Source organism: Mytilus trossulus, chromosome 8, assembly GCF_036588685.1.
Source record: "Mytilus trossulus isolate FHL-02 chromosome 8, PNRI_Mtr1.1.1.hap1, whole genome shotgun sequence".
In the NCBI taxonomy this organism is placed as follows: Eukaryota; Metazoa; Mollusca; class Bivalvia; order Mytilida; family Mytilidae; genus Mytilus; species Mytilus trossulus.
In genome coordinates, this window is record NC_086380.1 from 79,431,812 (window position 1) to 79,446,197 (window position 14,386).

Below are 14,386 nucleotides of genomic sequence, written 5' to 3' on the forward strand. Positions count from 1 at the left end.
TTGCAGATAGTCCTGGATCTTGCGATTATAAAAACTGCAACTGAGACAAGGAGTTTTTGGAATTCTCGAGAATTGCAGGTTTCCCACGGACCTCTTTATCTGGACTTCGAAATTTCAATAAATGTTGATAAAAGTGTTTTAACATACTGAATTTATTTTCGTAAAATCACTGACAGTGGTCGTACTATGTTTCAAACGTTTCAAAAATGGAAATATAGCATACGTACACATATACATCATGAAAAAAAAATCTGTTGAACGTGTTTTACATTGAATAGAAATAACAAGATTCGGTATGAGTACAAATGAGACGACTCTTCTTCCAGGTCACAATGTGTAAGAAACAAAAGCATTATAGGTAAAAGTAGAGCCTTTAAAACAAGGAGCCTTGGCACACCAAACAGACTTTTATGTAATTTGTCGTGAAATAACAAAAATATTCGCATGAAATTATAAACCTATGTTTTAGGACATATGTTTACATCGTATTTTAGTCATGTTCCAAACTTAATAATATTATTTTAAACAATAAACTTGCTGTAGGATTCTAACGTCCTTTTGCTTGTCTGAAAGAGTTCCCATAGAACATTGTCTGAGAGTTCCCATAGAATATGTTTTATTTTCCTCACAAAATGTACAGTGCAATTTATTGAACAGTTTGGCTTTCTATGTTTTTAATACTTTCCAAGTGGAATGAATAGCATTGCTGTTCATTTCGTTTTTACAAGTCTGTATGGATCGTCAACTCGTAGTCAATCACAAGCATCCGTTAATATCTTACTGGTATCGTCGGATAACTAGTCACAACTAGCAGGTTTATGTCACGTATTCTATTTAGTCATACCAAACTACAACATAAAATAATGCGTGGCACAGATAAATTGTGACACTTCAAAAGGACGATGTTACAAAAGCTGACTTATTCTTTTGTGTATGTTTAATGCAATATTCGCGACTTGCTGTAACCAATCAAAAACTCACTAAGCACTCGTAAATACATCCTTATATATTACGGATTGCAAAGTGTGATTGGATAATAACACAGAGATGTCAGTATATGTTTAGGAAACTGTCGGGGTATACACGACGTTTGCATTCCCGATAGGAACATCAAAAACGTCATCATAACACATGCTATTATTTGACGGAGTCAAAAGCTATACAGAACTCTGAAGAATGTCTGAGACTCACACAGGAAAAATACGACATTTTAGTATAGTTCAAGCAATTTACACAAATACTTAAAAGCAATGTTTTAAAGTGTTATCAAAAACTATTACGTACACGATAAAATCATTTTCAAAGCAAGTTACAAAATTCTTAACGTTAGAGGAACATATCAGGTTGAGTTTTTCAATAAACGTAATGTAAAAAACAAAGCCACAAACACATACAAACACAATATGAAATATAAAAGCTTAAATGAAAACATTTTCTCAACGGAAAATAAATGTCAAAGATAAAAAAGTGCATTTACATTGGTTCATCAAAATATCAAGAAACATGTAATGAATATATATGATGCATTGTTGATGCATTACAAATATCTGCACCGGGGAATAACATTAAGACAGAGGTAAATCGTAATATGTTTGTAATTAAGGTATCAGAAAGGATACATACTGTGACAAGGTCGGCTTAAGATGTATGTCCCCGTCGCCTTTGGCTCAGTGGATATAAATTTAAAGCCGGGAATGACACTGGTCCATACCCTATCTGAGACCTGAATAAAATATAAAATACTGTGGATTTTTTAGAATATCAATGAAAAATATGCATTATCTGACTTATATACCGTCAATAAAATATTATGTTTTATAAAGATTTGCAAAATTTAGCATCCGGTTTTACCGATCACACTAAAATGTGATATTCCTTTCTCATGCGTTCAGGTTTTAATACGCCTTACGGCACATTTAGAATGTGAAATAAAACTCACTATTAATTTATCTAGATATGAATCTAAGAAATTATTAACCATACACAATAAAATTATTACTGCAACTGCATGATATCAGACACAAATGAATTGTTACCGTCCGAAAACGGTGTATGAAAAATACTAGGCACTGTGTAAGTAATTTATTGTACCAACTTAGTTTATCGAAAAGAAGGGGGTGCTATGTTGTTCCTTTTTTTATGTCCATTCGTTATGACATTTCTATCGCGGAAAAAAATATTATTTTTTCAACACGGTGAGGTACGTGGATGTTGTTCAATGGAATATAAGATTTTTTTTATTAGTTGATCATTTTTAAGGGGGTACCATACACCTAAGAAAAGATAACTTCTACTGAAATTCTAAGTTAACTAACGTCAATTAAGTGTTTTAAAATACGCCTCATATTACAAGCGTTTTATTGACATGGAATAGTTGTTTACCTGTTGTTATGAAGCAGACGATACATCACTGTCATAATGGAACAGCGTAAACGTAATACGTTTGGTAAATTTACGAGATCTAAATCTGCCGATAAGAAATCGAGTCGTTCAGATTACTTTAAATGGTTAAATGATGGCAGGAAATTGGAAGATTCTCCGCAAGTCGGCTTGCGTAATGATCATGGCAATTACGTTTGCGAGTATCTTGATGTTGGGGCCGAGGCTGAATTGGAAGGGGATAACACGTCTGATGTACCAAAATCTTGGGCAATTGGGAGAAGAATTGTAGAGTGGAATATTCTGGCGGAAGGGATGTATTGCTGTACTTGCAAGTGTCCACTTCACCTGTCAGATATTGTTGGAGAACGATTGTTTGGGCTAGGTGGTCTACTGATGGTAGATTGTAAACTGTGTCATACTGTTACTGATGTGCATTTTGGGAAGAGAGGACCATCTGGAAGTTATGACATCAACACAAAAGCTTCCATGGGTATGATTATATCACATGCTTGTAAATTATAATACTACTAGTCTGTATGATGCTATTAAATATTTACGGCTCCAACCATTTTAAAAAGGGGGGTTCCTAACCAAAGACAAAGTGGTGTTCCAACTACATGTTCCCATTCGTCCATTTAAATGCATTGACTGTCAAAAAAAAGGGGGTATCCAACCCCCCCCCCCCCCTTGAATCTGTGGCTGGTTTACATTTAACATGTTGCATTGTTTATTTGACATAATTATATTTTGATGCATTCATGATTTTTTATTTAAAAACTAAAAAGAGTCCTTGGGGTCAATTACTACTGATTAATGTGTCTAACTTAAACTGTGCATTTATTGCTTGCAATTTTTTTTAGGGCTTCGCCATTAAATGTACAACTTCATGTACATGTACATCATCATATCATGTTAATATTCTTAGATGATATTTTGTAAGCCAAGTCAGAGACATTAGCACAGGACTGACAACTTGTGTCCTGTAAATTAATCTTCAGTTTAGGAAATTTTACAGAATTTTACAATTTTAAAAGAAAAAAATACCATCTTTACTAAAGTTTATAACAAAAGATAATAACAAAACTTTTTCTTAATCTTAGAAATACAGGTGTGTATATTTTCCATTATTTAGCAATCAATTTTCTTTCTCAATTTTTGATATAACTCATATTCTATTAAAGGAATGATACATGCAGGGATGGGCCCAACTCATCTGCAGAACTTTCTGGCGGAATGTAACCTGCCATCCATTACAGAGAGCACATTAAGGAAAAAAGAGAAAGAATTAAGTGGACAAATTAGAAATGTAACAATATGGCACAAAGAGAGGAAAAGTCACTCAGCACAAATGGCAATGTAAGTATTAAATGTATGCATACAAAGTGGAATATCCAGACTATATGCCTCTTTATAGAAAACTCAGTCCTTTTTACCCCCCCCCTTTTTCTCAAAAAAAAAAATTATCCTTATATTGTGTAACTTCATGGAGTACACATAAAAAAGTCCTAGATCCTTACAAATGTATAATGACATCAAACATGTTTTTAAAGTTAAAAGCTGATTTTTTTATTATTTCATAAACAGAATAAACAACTATACATGCACATGCATGTACAGATCAAGACTTTTCACCACCTAAAATTGCACAGGACAGCACATTTTTTTTTTATTTAATAGTGAGGACCAGCAAATTTTTTTAAGGACCACAAAAACAATAATTTCTAATTGTGTATTAGGTGTGCAGACACTGCAAATGTTTGTTTCTTGCAAACATATGCACCCAAAATATGTTTTTTGTGATCAGAATAATGTATTTGCAGCTTACTTCAAAACTAGGTATCCTAAAGGTTAAGGTACATGTAAATGTTTAAGGTCAATTTATAATAAACTTGCTGGGACTTTTTTTTTATAAGAAATGCAATCTTTTCTAGATTGAAGCAAGTTTTGATGGTGGCTGGCAAAAGAGAGGATCTGGTTGGAATTATAATAGTAATACAGGTAAAACATAATTATATGATATAATGTCTATCATTCATGATTTCTTACTGTATGTTGAATCAATTATTCATATAATTAACTTAATTGGACAAAGCATTAATTTCACTGACTATTTAAATATATATGAGAAGCTGTAGTTAAAGAAATATCTTCCCATACTTATATTTATTCAATCCCTAGGCTAGGGTAGATCTCTTTAACTTACCTGGATCAGTTATAGCAAATAGGTGAGCTTTTGCCATCATTTTGTAAACATTATAGAAGTTAGTTGTGTTACATTGTACATGATTGTTAGTGACTCAACTGTCCACCAGAGCTCACACTTAAAGTAGACAATTGTAGCTACAAAAAATGAACTATAAAACCTTCAACAATGAGAAAAAGTTATATCCAACATGAAAAATACCAAACAATTCAAATGAAAAAAACTAACAGCATAATTAATAACAAAACAATTTATGAAGAAAATATGACAGATATAAACTAACAACCACTGAACTACAGGCTCTTTATTATCAATATCTGTTCGTCATATTAATCTGTAACATGACATCATTCTGTTAGCATTTCATTAAAATACCCTTTATCTCACACCCTATTCAATTCATTACAATATTTACCTTTTTCTTTTTATTCTGGCAGGCCATGCAACTTTTATTGGAAAGGAGACAGGAAAGGTGCTGTCATTTGATTTAAGAAGCAAGACATGTAAGATTTGTGAGTTCCATCAAAACAAAAAAGAGACAGTTCCGGAGCATGAGTGCCATCTGAATTGGCATGGGTCTAGTAAATCCATGGAGGCAGACATGGCGGTGTCAATGGCCCACACATTAAAAGATCGTGTGAATGTGAAATTAATGGTATGTTTCATATTCAAAAGAGTTCCCAAAATTGCATTAAAAATATCATATAAAGGGAAATAACTCTTATTTCATCAATCTTTTCAGATTTGAAAGGTGATCATTTTTTATACTGCAATCAGCTATTTTACTATACAGATAAATTAAGCTATACGTATAAACGTTAGCTTTATACATCAATGACCGCAACTAACCTATAAGCCCCGCCTACTAACCTGAACTACTGTATTGCATCAACAACGTCACTTCAAACCATGACAACGTGAAGTTACAATGGTCAAACTTTTATGTATTTAAACTTGTTAGATCTTCAAATTGTTAATTTATATACCATGCGTATCAAATGTTATTAATTAAGTTTATTTTCCCTTTTTTATTTCTGATCATTTCAATGTCTTACAGCCTAGACTATGCTCATAGGAAAATACCCCAAAATGGTACCCCTAAGAGGGAAATTCCAAAACACTTCTTTTTAACAATATTTGATACATATTTTTAATTTTCTTAATTTTTTTTATAGATTTCAGTATAAAAACAATATACGTATAGTGTCTTGAAATATGAAATTTATTTGTATTCGGCATGAAACAGGAAAATGCTCGGTAGAACCTCACATTTTCCCCGTTTCTAAGCCTCATACAAATAAATTTAATATTTCAAGACACTATATGTATATTGTCTAACAAATTTTTACAGGAAACTTGGATTTTGTTCTTACACTTTTATGACCTAGGCTAGAATCAATTGATTTTTTGGTAAATTATATGACATGACCAATGTAATGTAAAAAAACAGTTTATATTTATTTAAGTTGCTTTATTAATACATTAGCTACATGTAATTAAATAAGGCATAATATGACAGCTTTCACTATTTTCTAATTAAAAAAATATGCTTGCCGTTGTATATATCTTGACCGCTCTTGTTTTGCCTTTTGTAAGTTTGTAATTATTCAATCGTCATTTCAGTCATACATGCTGATAATGATGCATCAACAACAGCAAGACTTGAAGTGGAGTTTGGAAATATCCAAAAAAAAGATGACCAAAACCATGTGAAGAAGGGGTCATAATCACCAATTCACCAACATTCCAACTGACTCCATTTTCAGAAAACGAAATCTACATCGAGGTTCTGAAAAAGGAAATCACCAATTCACCAACATTCCAACTGACTCCATTTTCAGAAAACGAAATCTACATCGAGGTTCTGAAAAAGGAAATCACCAATTCACCAACATTCCAACTGACTCCATTTTCAGAAAACGAAATCTACATCGAGGTTCTGAAAAAGGAAATCACCAATTCACCAACATTCAAACTGACTCCATTTTCAGAAAACGAAATCTACATCGAGGTTCTGAAAAAGGAAATCACCAATTCACCAACATTCCAACTGACTCCATTTTCAGAAAACGAAATCTACATCGAGGTTCTGAAAAAGGAAATCACCAATTCACCAACATTCCAACTGACTCCATTTTCAGAAAACGAAATCTACATCGAGGTTCTGAAAAAGGAAATCACCAATTCACCAACATTCCAACTGACTCCATTTTCAGAAAACGAAATCTGTAACAAACATAAACTTTTAAGCAGAGCCAAATACAATGAAAGTTCCAACTATGTATTGGCTTCCGAAGCTACACAAAACCCCTTACAAATATAGATTTATTTCGTCTTCAAGCCATTGTTCAACTACTAAATTGTCTATTATTCTTACCAGCACACTTGGTACAATTAAAAACCTTATAATAAATTGTTCAAATAAGGCCTTCGAAAATAGTGGAATAAATTACTTTTGGAGTGTCAAGAACTCGTTGGAAGTACTTGATAAATTGCATGCTTATATTGGTGATTTTGAATCTGTTCAAAGTTTTGATTTTTCTACCCTGTATACCACATTGCCTCACATTCTCATTAAGAAAAAATTCACACATCTAATTAAATGGGCATTCAAAAAATCAGAATGTGAATATATATGTTCAAACTCTTTTAGGTCATTTTTTAGTAGCAATAAACAAAAAAACTATGTTAATTGGACATGCTTTGATACTATATATGCCCTTGAATTTTTACTAGATAACATTTTTTTTCGCTTTGGGGATTCCGTATATCGTCAGATTATCGGAATTCCAATGGGGACTAACTGTGCACCACTTATTGCGGACCTCTTTTTGTATTGTTACGAGTTACAATTTATGACAAAAATAAGCAAAGACCCATCAAAACAACATCTGATAAACAAATTTAATAATACTTTTAGATATTTGGATGATATTTTGGCTCTCAATAATGACGACTTCAGTATGTATATTAATGAAATTTATCCTGGTGAACTCACTTTAAATAAAGCTAATACTAACAATGACCACTGCCCTTTCCTCGATCTTGATATCTATATCACTAACGGAAAGCTGAATACTAAAATTTATGATAAAAGGGATGATTTTTCATTTCCTATCGTTAATTATCCGTTTTTAGATGGTGACGTTCCCTTGTCACCATCTTACGGTGTTTATATATCTCAACTTGTACGATTCGCTCGTGTATGTAACAATGTTTTAGATTTTAACGAGAGAAATTTATGTATTACTGAAAAATTATTACACCAGGGTTTTCGATATCACAAACTAGTCAAAACATTTACTAAATTTTATCATCGGTATAAAGACATCATTCGTAAATATAGCTCAACATGCAGACTTTTTATACGTTCAGGTATTTCACATTCAATTTTTTATGGAAATATTCTTTATAAAGCACAAAGGTGTCAGTATTCACCTCATAAACTTACAAAACCTTTGAATAGACTTATTAAGAAGGGATATAATTACGATACTGTTGTCAAGTCATTAAAGATTGCATATTTTGGCGTTAATATTGAGTCACTGATAAGGTCTTTGCGTCGGAACTAAACACATTTATTCTAAAAACAGTTGTTGGCATGACACGGGTTATGTTCTTCTCATATATGTTATGATGGTATGATACTAAACCCCTTACGGGAAGGATTGTGCCTGATGTTCATATGATGAAATCATAATCTTTCAGTCAGTTTAATTGAAGTCTGGAGCTGGCATGTCAGTTAACTGCTAGTAGTCTGTTGTTATTTATGTATTATTGTCATTTTGTTTATTTTCTTTGGTTACATCTTCTGACATCAGACTCGGACTTCTCTTAAACTGAATTTTAATGTGCGTATTGTTATGCTTTTAGTTTTCTACACTGGTTAGAGGTATAGGGGGAGGGTTGAGATCTCACAAACATGTTTAACCCCGCCGCATTTTTGCGCCTGTCCCAAGTCAGGAGCCTCTGGCCTTTGTTAGTCTTGTATTATTTAAATTTTAGTTTCTTGTGTACAATTTGGAAATTAGTATGGCGTTCATTATCACTGAACTAGTATATATTTGTTTAGGGGCCAGCTGAAGGACGCCTCCGGGTGCGGGAATTTCTCGCTACATTGAAGACCTGTTGGTGACCTTCTGCTGTTGTGTTTTTTTATTTTGGTCGGGTTGTTGTCTCTTTGACACATTCCCCATTTCCATTCTCAATTTTATATGTTATCAACCAGCTTGTATAATATTTCAAAGAGGTATTTTACAAATTAATTGTAGTGTTACAGATCTATGACAAGGCTAAAGCCCATCCTTAACTAAATCAAATCTTACGTAAAGATCTTAATTATATTGATCTGTGAAGACTACTTACTCCAAAACAACCATTACAATGAAATTTCAATTTTGTATTGTTCAAAGACATATACAGATCGTTGTGTTATCTGAATTCACAAACATTACATTGAAAATTAAAAGAACTATTATTATCGATATTTTGTGCATTTTTCCTTTGATCTTTTTTTGTGATGATTTCTCATATCATGCTACTCGCTTGAGATGGAAAATTATGGCTAGAAACTAAGGAGGCATACAATGTATATGTGGCGTTGCTAATGAAATTGACAATGTCATCATACAATGTACATGTAGGTAAAAAAGTGATAAACAGATTATTTTCTGCCCTATAGTCGGGTTGTTGTCTCTTTGACACATTCCCCATTTCCATCCTCAATATTATTATTGGTCATCTCAACTCGATACTGATCTATTAATAGTATACATATATGAATAATCTTCATGGCTTATGGAAGAACCAAGCAGTTTTCAGTGAGGCTATATTAAGTTTAGAATAGAAAAGCAGACATTAAAAAAAAAGAAACTAGGACCTTTTTTTCTGAGAATTAAAAGGCAGACGCATGATTCCATGATTGAAGATTTCATCCATGCCCATAAAAGTCTAAAGATTTTTTAATTTTTTTGCATTCATTATATGTTTCTTATTTTGCAGTTACAAAGAATTGCAAAAGGATGAAACAAAACAGTATATATTGAGGTGCTTTATGTATGCCATTAAGGGAGGTGACAATGAAGATGACATTAAGATGGGGCTGCAAAGAATTGTACCACATATTTTTGGATCACATGAAAATTGTAAAGATGCTGACTGGTGTAGCTATCATCAAAATCCAGAGAAATTTATGTAAGATCTTCTTTACTGGTATTGACAACATATTATTTTCTGTATTGTCTTATTTCTCAAAAAATAATATATATATGAAGATGTGGTATGAGTGCCAATGACACCTCTTCCATCCAAGTCACAATTTGTAAAAAGAAACCAATTATACATATGTCAATCCTAAAAATTTATGGCATGATTTTTAAATTGGTCTACATTGAATGGTCTACAAAAAATCGAGGTCCAACAGGTCAAAAATTAAACTTTGTTTGATTTCATAAAAATTTGAATTAAAGGGGTTCTTTGTTAGGCCAATTAAAATTAATTGATAGATTTTCATCCCCGCCTGCCCCGTTGTTTTTTATTTTGATTAAATTACAATTTTCAGATTTTGAGGAACACATAGGTACAAAAACATAACTGCATTAAACAAATTTACAAAAGCACAAACTTGTTAAATTTATGACAGTATATTGAGTTCAAAAAGTCGGCAAACATACACTTATTATCTAATGTAGATTAACACATGGCTATTGGTTTTTTTCTGTTGACAAACAGCAAACACCTTCTGTCCCAATAGAGTCATTCAAAGACTTCTTTTTATTTGTTAATTAAGTTCATGTCTTTCTTATTATTTATATTTGCATCTGTATTTATAAGAAGAATTGTAAAATCACCAACCCTATTACTTTCAAAACAGTTTGAGTTGTCATTTTATTTTGTACTCAAATTTCTTTTGTTTCATAGCAATGCATATTTGTTTCATTTTATGTAGACAAAATCGTCGCTTTAAGAAAGATAATTAAATTTGGAGTAGGTAGTCCAACTGAAGAAAGCGTTTCTCTATGGTTTTGCTGTTTACTAATAATATGTTTCTAAAGCAGCAATTACATGTACATGTACATAATGTAGAACAGTAGGTGCAGGAGCTGATCCAGCCATTTTGAAAAGGGGGGGCCTTCCAACTGTATGTCCCCATTTAAATGCATTGATTGTCCCAAAAAGGGGGGTTCCAACCCCTGGACCCTTCTTTGGATCTGCCTGGCACTGGGTTGCCAATCAGAGATTTTTATTTGATTTTTTGAAAAATTATGTATGATTCCTCATACATGTATATGCATGATATAAGCTTATTATTACAGTTGTATTATGTTCCGCCCTTTTTTTTTCTAAGACCTCCCCTTTTTCTTAACACCTCCTGACACTATTTTAAAATTTCTTGATCTACCCATTTACAGAAATATAGAGCATATATGCTAACACTAAAGTTTCAGGATAAGTATTTTGTGCAAATTCAACATTGAAATGTAAACTTTATTTTCATTTTATTCATCTTCATTTCAGGTATAAAAGTTTACCAAATGGGAAACCACTCAAGTCTGAAGGGTTAAAGGTTGAATTGAATAATTTAGTGACCAAAATGATTGGTAGGAGTAATTCTTTAAATGATCTTGGATATACACAGTCAAATGAAAGCTTTAACCAGCTTGTATCTGTAAAGGCACCTAAATCAAGGTAATTTATATTTATTTCATAATTTGGTATTGAATTAAATGCATTTCAGTTCCCGTTCTTAAGCAACAATGAATATAAGTATAAAAAAAAATATGTCGTATGATTACTGAACTTATAAAACAACTCTATACAATAGACCAAATGACTCAGAAATTAACAACTATGGTTACAGTAAGGCCTTTAACAATGAGAAATTCTCATATGAAAAAGCTAGCTATTAAAGGGCCCAAATCACAAATTTATATAAGAAGATGTGGTAATAGTGCCAATGAGACACCTCTTCTATCCAAGTCACAATTTGTAAACAGAAAACCAATTATACATATGTCAAAATACAACATTCAACACAATTTAAACAAGAAAACTAACGGCAAAACTAATTTTCAAAAATAAAATAAATGAAAAACAAATATGTAACATTGCAATTACTGACAACTAGTTGAAAGCCAATAACCATGATAACAATAAAAAAAAATACATGTAAAACTTAATTTTCTTGTCAGGCAGGTTACAGTTTGTTAGTTTTCGATGAAGAGAGATAATACTATTATAGTAAAACTTTATATGAAACTATTAATCTTTTGCAAAGAGTCTTCATATTTGGTGAGTTGGTATGTCACTGTTGCCTGCACCTTTGACATCAAGTTCAAATTAATAAAGAGGGGGATATATTTTAATGTACTTAAATAGTTCTTCATACTCTTTTTTAGACATTATGGTGGATCATGCTCACTTCAGAATAGGCTATCTGCAGCTGTGCTTCAGAAAAATGAAGGATATGGCTACTTATCCAAGGTAACTATGAAATTTTTACATCTTTTTCTTAATGAATGATGACATAGTGTTTGAATACAATTTCTTCATTTTCTTCATTTTCCTTCCTTTTTTATTTCTTTCTTCTTCTTCATCTTCTCAGAAAAGCCTGTTCAGATAACTTTATTAATCTTTTGATGTAGCATATAATGAATTTAAAGTATATGTGTATATTACTTGTCTCAAGTTTCAGGATTGGTAACTAAGACCTTGACCTTAAGTTCATGAAAATAAAATTTCTAGTAATCTCTGTATGTCCACTCCATGACCTTTTGTTCGTCTGACCATTCTCTCATCCTCATTCCTTACCTCACTCTAACTGAAGTTTTAACTGAAGTTTGCCTAATCAGGGAAAGTGAGTCACCTAATTGTCTATAGTAATGCCCCTTTATAACTTTGAAAATTGCAAATTGTTTTGTTTCCTTACTCCAACATTAGTTTGAATTCTATATAACTGATACATATAAGAATCACAACACTCAGACAGTGTAAAATTTATCAATCTATAGTTCTGTCCCTTTTTAACTTGGAAAATTACAAAGCTACAGCGGAGATATTTATGACATCTTACACATTCTCCCTTTATAAATTTTATCTTTTTGAAACCATGTTAAATATTGCATCCAATGTTTATATACAAGGAGATTACTGTAATAGTATTGTTTTTTTAGCCCTGCAGATATAAATTGTACAATTTTCAGTCACAAATTATGTTTATCTAGTAAGTAACTCAATTATCTTTGACTTTCTTCTCAAATTATTATCTTTATGAATAAGAAGATGTGGTATGTGTGCTAATGCATCAACTATCCATCCAAGTCACAATAAATGAAGAGTTACAATTATAGGTCAAAATTTGTGTTCAAGATGTAGATTACTGTTTTTTTTCTTGATTTTAAAATTTTAAAGCAGATATGTGTATTATATTTTAATTATGTTGCAATATTTTTTTTTAGATCAATGAAGCAGCAAACCTCTCTCCAGGGGAATTTACAATGGCAATTTCGGCTGTAAGAGATAAAAAAACTGGAAAAAAGGAAAGATAAGAAAAATTCAAAGGAATACAAAGTCAACCGTATACAAAAGAAAAGGAACCGTAATACAAACGAACGTAAACATCTTGTGAGAGAGGGTAAAACCTATGGATCTCAAATGGAGTTTGATCAACAACAGGACCCTGAGCTTACCACAGAAATTCCTCTTCCGTTCAATCTTGATGGCACTGAATGCAAAGTTTTTTTTGATTTGGAAACAACCGGCTTGGGAAGGAACAGCGACATCATTCAAATAGCAGCTAAGTCGTATTCAAATAATTTTAATAGGTATGTTGTTCCCAGAGTGGACATTCAGATTGAGGCCAGTAAGATAACTGGTATTACTTACAGCCATGGGACGAATAAAATGTATGTTCGAGACAAATAGTTGAACCGGTGTCAATTCATAAAGCGTAACTGGATTTCATACAATTTTTAAAGGAACAGAATCAGCCAATAGTATTAGGTCATAACATTTGTAACTTTGACATTCCTGTAATTGTTAACAAATTGAAAGAATATAATTTGTTTTCGACATTTGCTGAAACAGTGAAAGGTTTTATTGACACAATGAAAGTTGCTAGAAAGTATATTCCCAAACATGATGTAGAAAATTATAAGCAGCAGACTCTTGTCCAACAGTTTGTAGGAGAAAATTACCTCGCCCACAATGCAATAGAGGATGTGGATTCCTTAAAAACATTATATGACAATAAACTTGCTTTACTAGTGAAATCTGATGATGTGTTTGCCATTTCATACCACAATTGTATGGACTCCTACTCTGGCTTACTAAGTAGTAAAATTGTTTCAAGGCCAGTTTGCATGCAACTAGCAAAAGATGGAATATCGTTGAAACACCTCAAACTGGCATCTGTACGAGATGTAAATGGATTGAAATTTGTCTTGCAGGACCATAAGATACCACCGAAAAGTGTGAAATGCATTCAGGATTACTTTCAGACAGAGGAATGAATTTTGTTTGGCCAAAAAATAAATATATGTCTGCGTTTTCTTAAAACCTGACTGTGTCTATCCTCATACTTGTTTTATTATTCTACCAACACAATGAATTTGCCAGGAATAAGATTTTTCAGTCTGTCAGTTTGTCTGTCCTTTTCTTGGTAGTTCAACTTCTTAAAAATGGCACAACTGAATTTAATGAAACTTAGAAGGTGGTAAGAATGCAATAAGGGTGTACATAAAACAAAGTTATATGAAAAATTGATTCCCTGCATTATAATTTATTGTCCCAGTTCAATTGACA

At 32.2% G+C, this 14,386-nt stretch overlaps 3 protein-coding genes across 3 annotated transcripts; all 3 read left to right on the forward strand.

Annotated features, from left to right (window-relative positions):
- The first annotated feature begins 2,260 nt into the window (after nt 1-2,260).
- LOC134728060 (uncharacterized) lies at nt 2,261-6,298 on the forward strand. Its single transcript, XM_063592459.1, has 6 exons — nt 2,261-2,872; nt 3,564-3,738; nt 4,119-4,137; nt 4,314-4,380; nt 5,023-5,240; nt 6,209-6,298. Exons 1-6 carry the CDS (start codon nt 2,419-2,421, stop codon nt 6,296-6,298), a joined length of 1,023 nt encoding a protein of 340 aa, XP_063448529.1. The 5' UTR covers nt 2,261-2,418.
- A 2,501-nt stretch (nt 6,299-8,799) lies between these two features.
- On the forward strand, nt 8,800-13,375 carry LOC134728061 (uncharacterized). Its single transcript, XM_063592460.1, has 5 exons — nt 8,800-8,834; nt 9,587-9,778; nt 11,102-11,272; nt 11,983-12,067; nt 13,042-13,375. The coding sequence occupies exons 1-5, from the start codon at nt 8,800-8,802 to the stop codon at nt 13,129-13,131; spliced, it is 573 nt and encodes a 190-aa protein (XP_063448530.1). The 3' UTR covers nt 13,132-13,375.
- Nucleotides 13,376-13,689: 314 nt separating this feature from the next.
- LOC134728064 (uncharacterized) lies at nt 13,690-14,094 on the forward strand. The gene has a single exon (XM_063592461.1). The coding sequence runs from the start codon at nt 13,690-13,692 to the stop codon at nt 14,092-14,094; it is 405 nt and encodes a 134-aa protein (XP_063448531.1).
- The last annotated feature ends 292 nt before the right edge of the window (nt 14,095-14,386 follow it).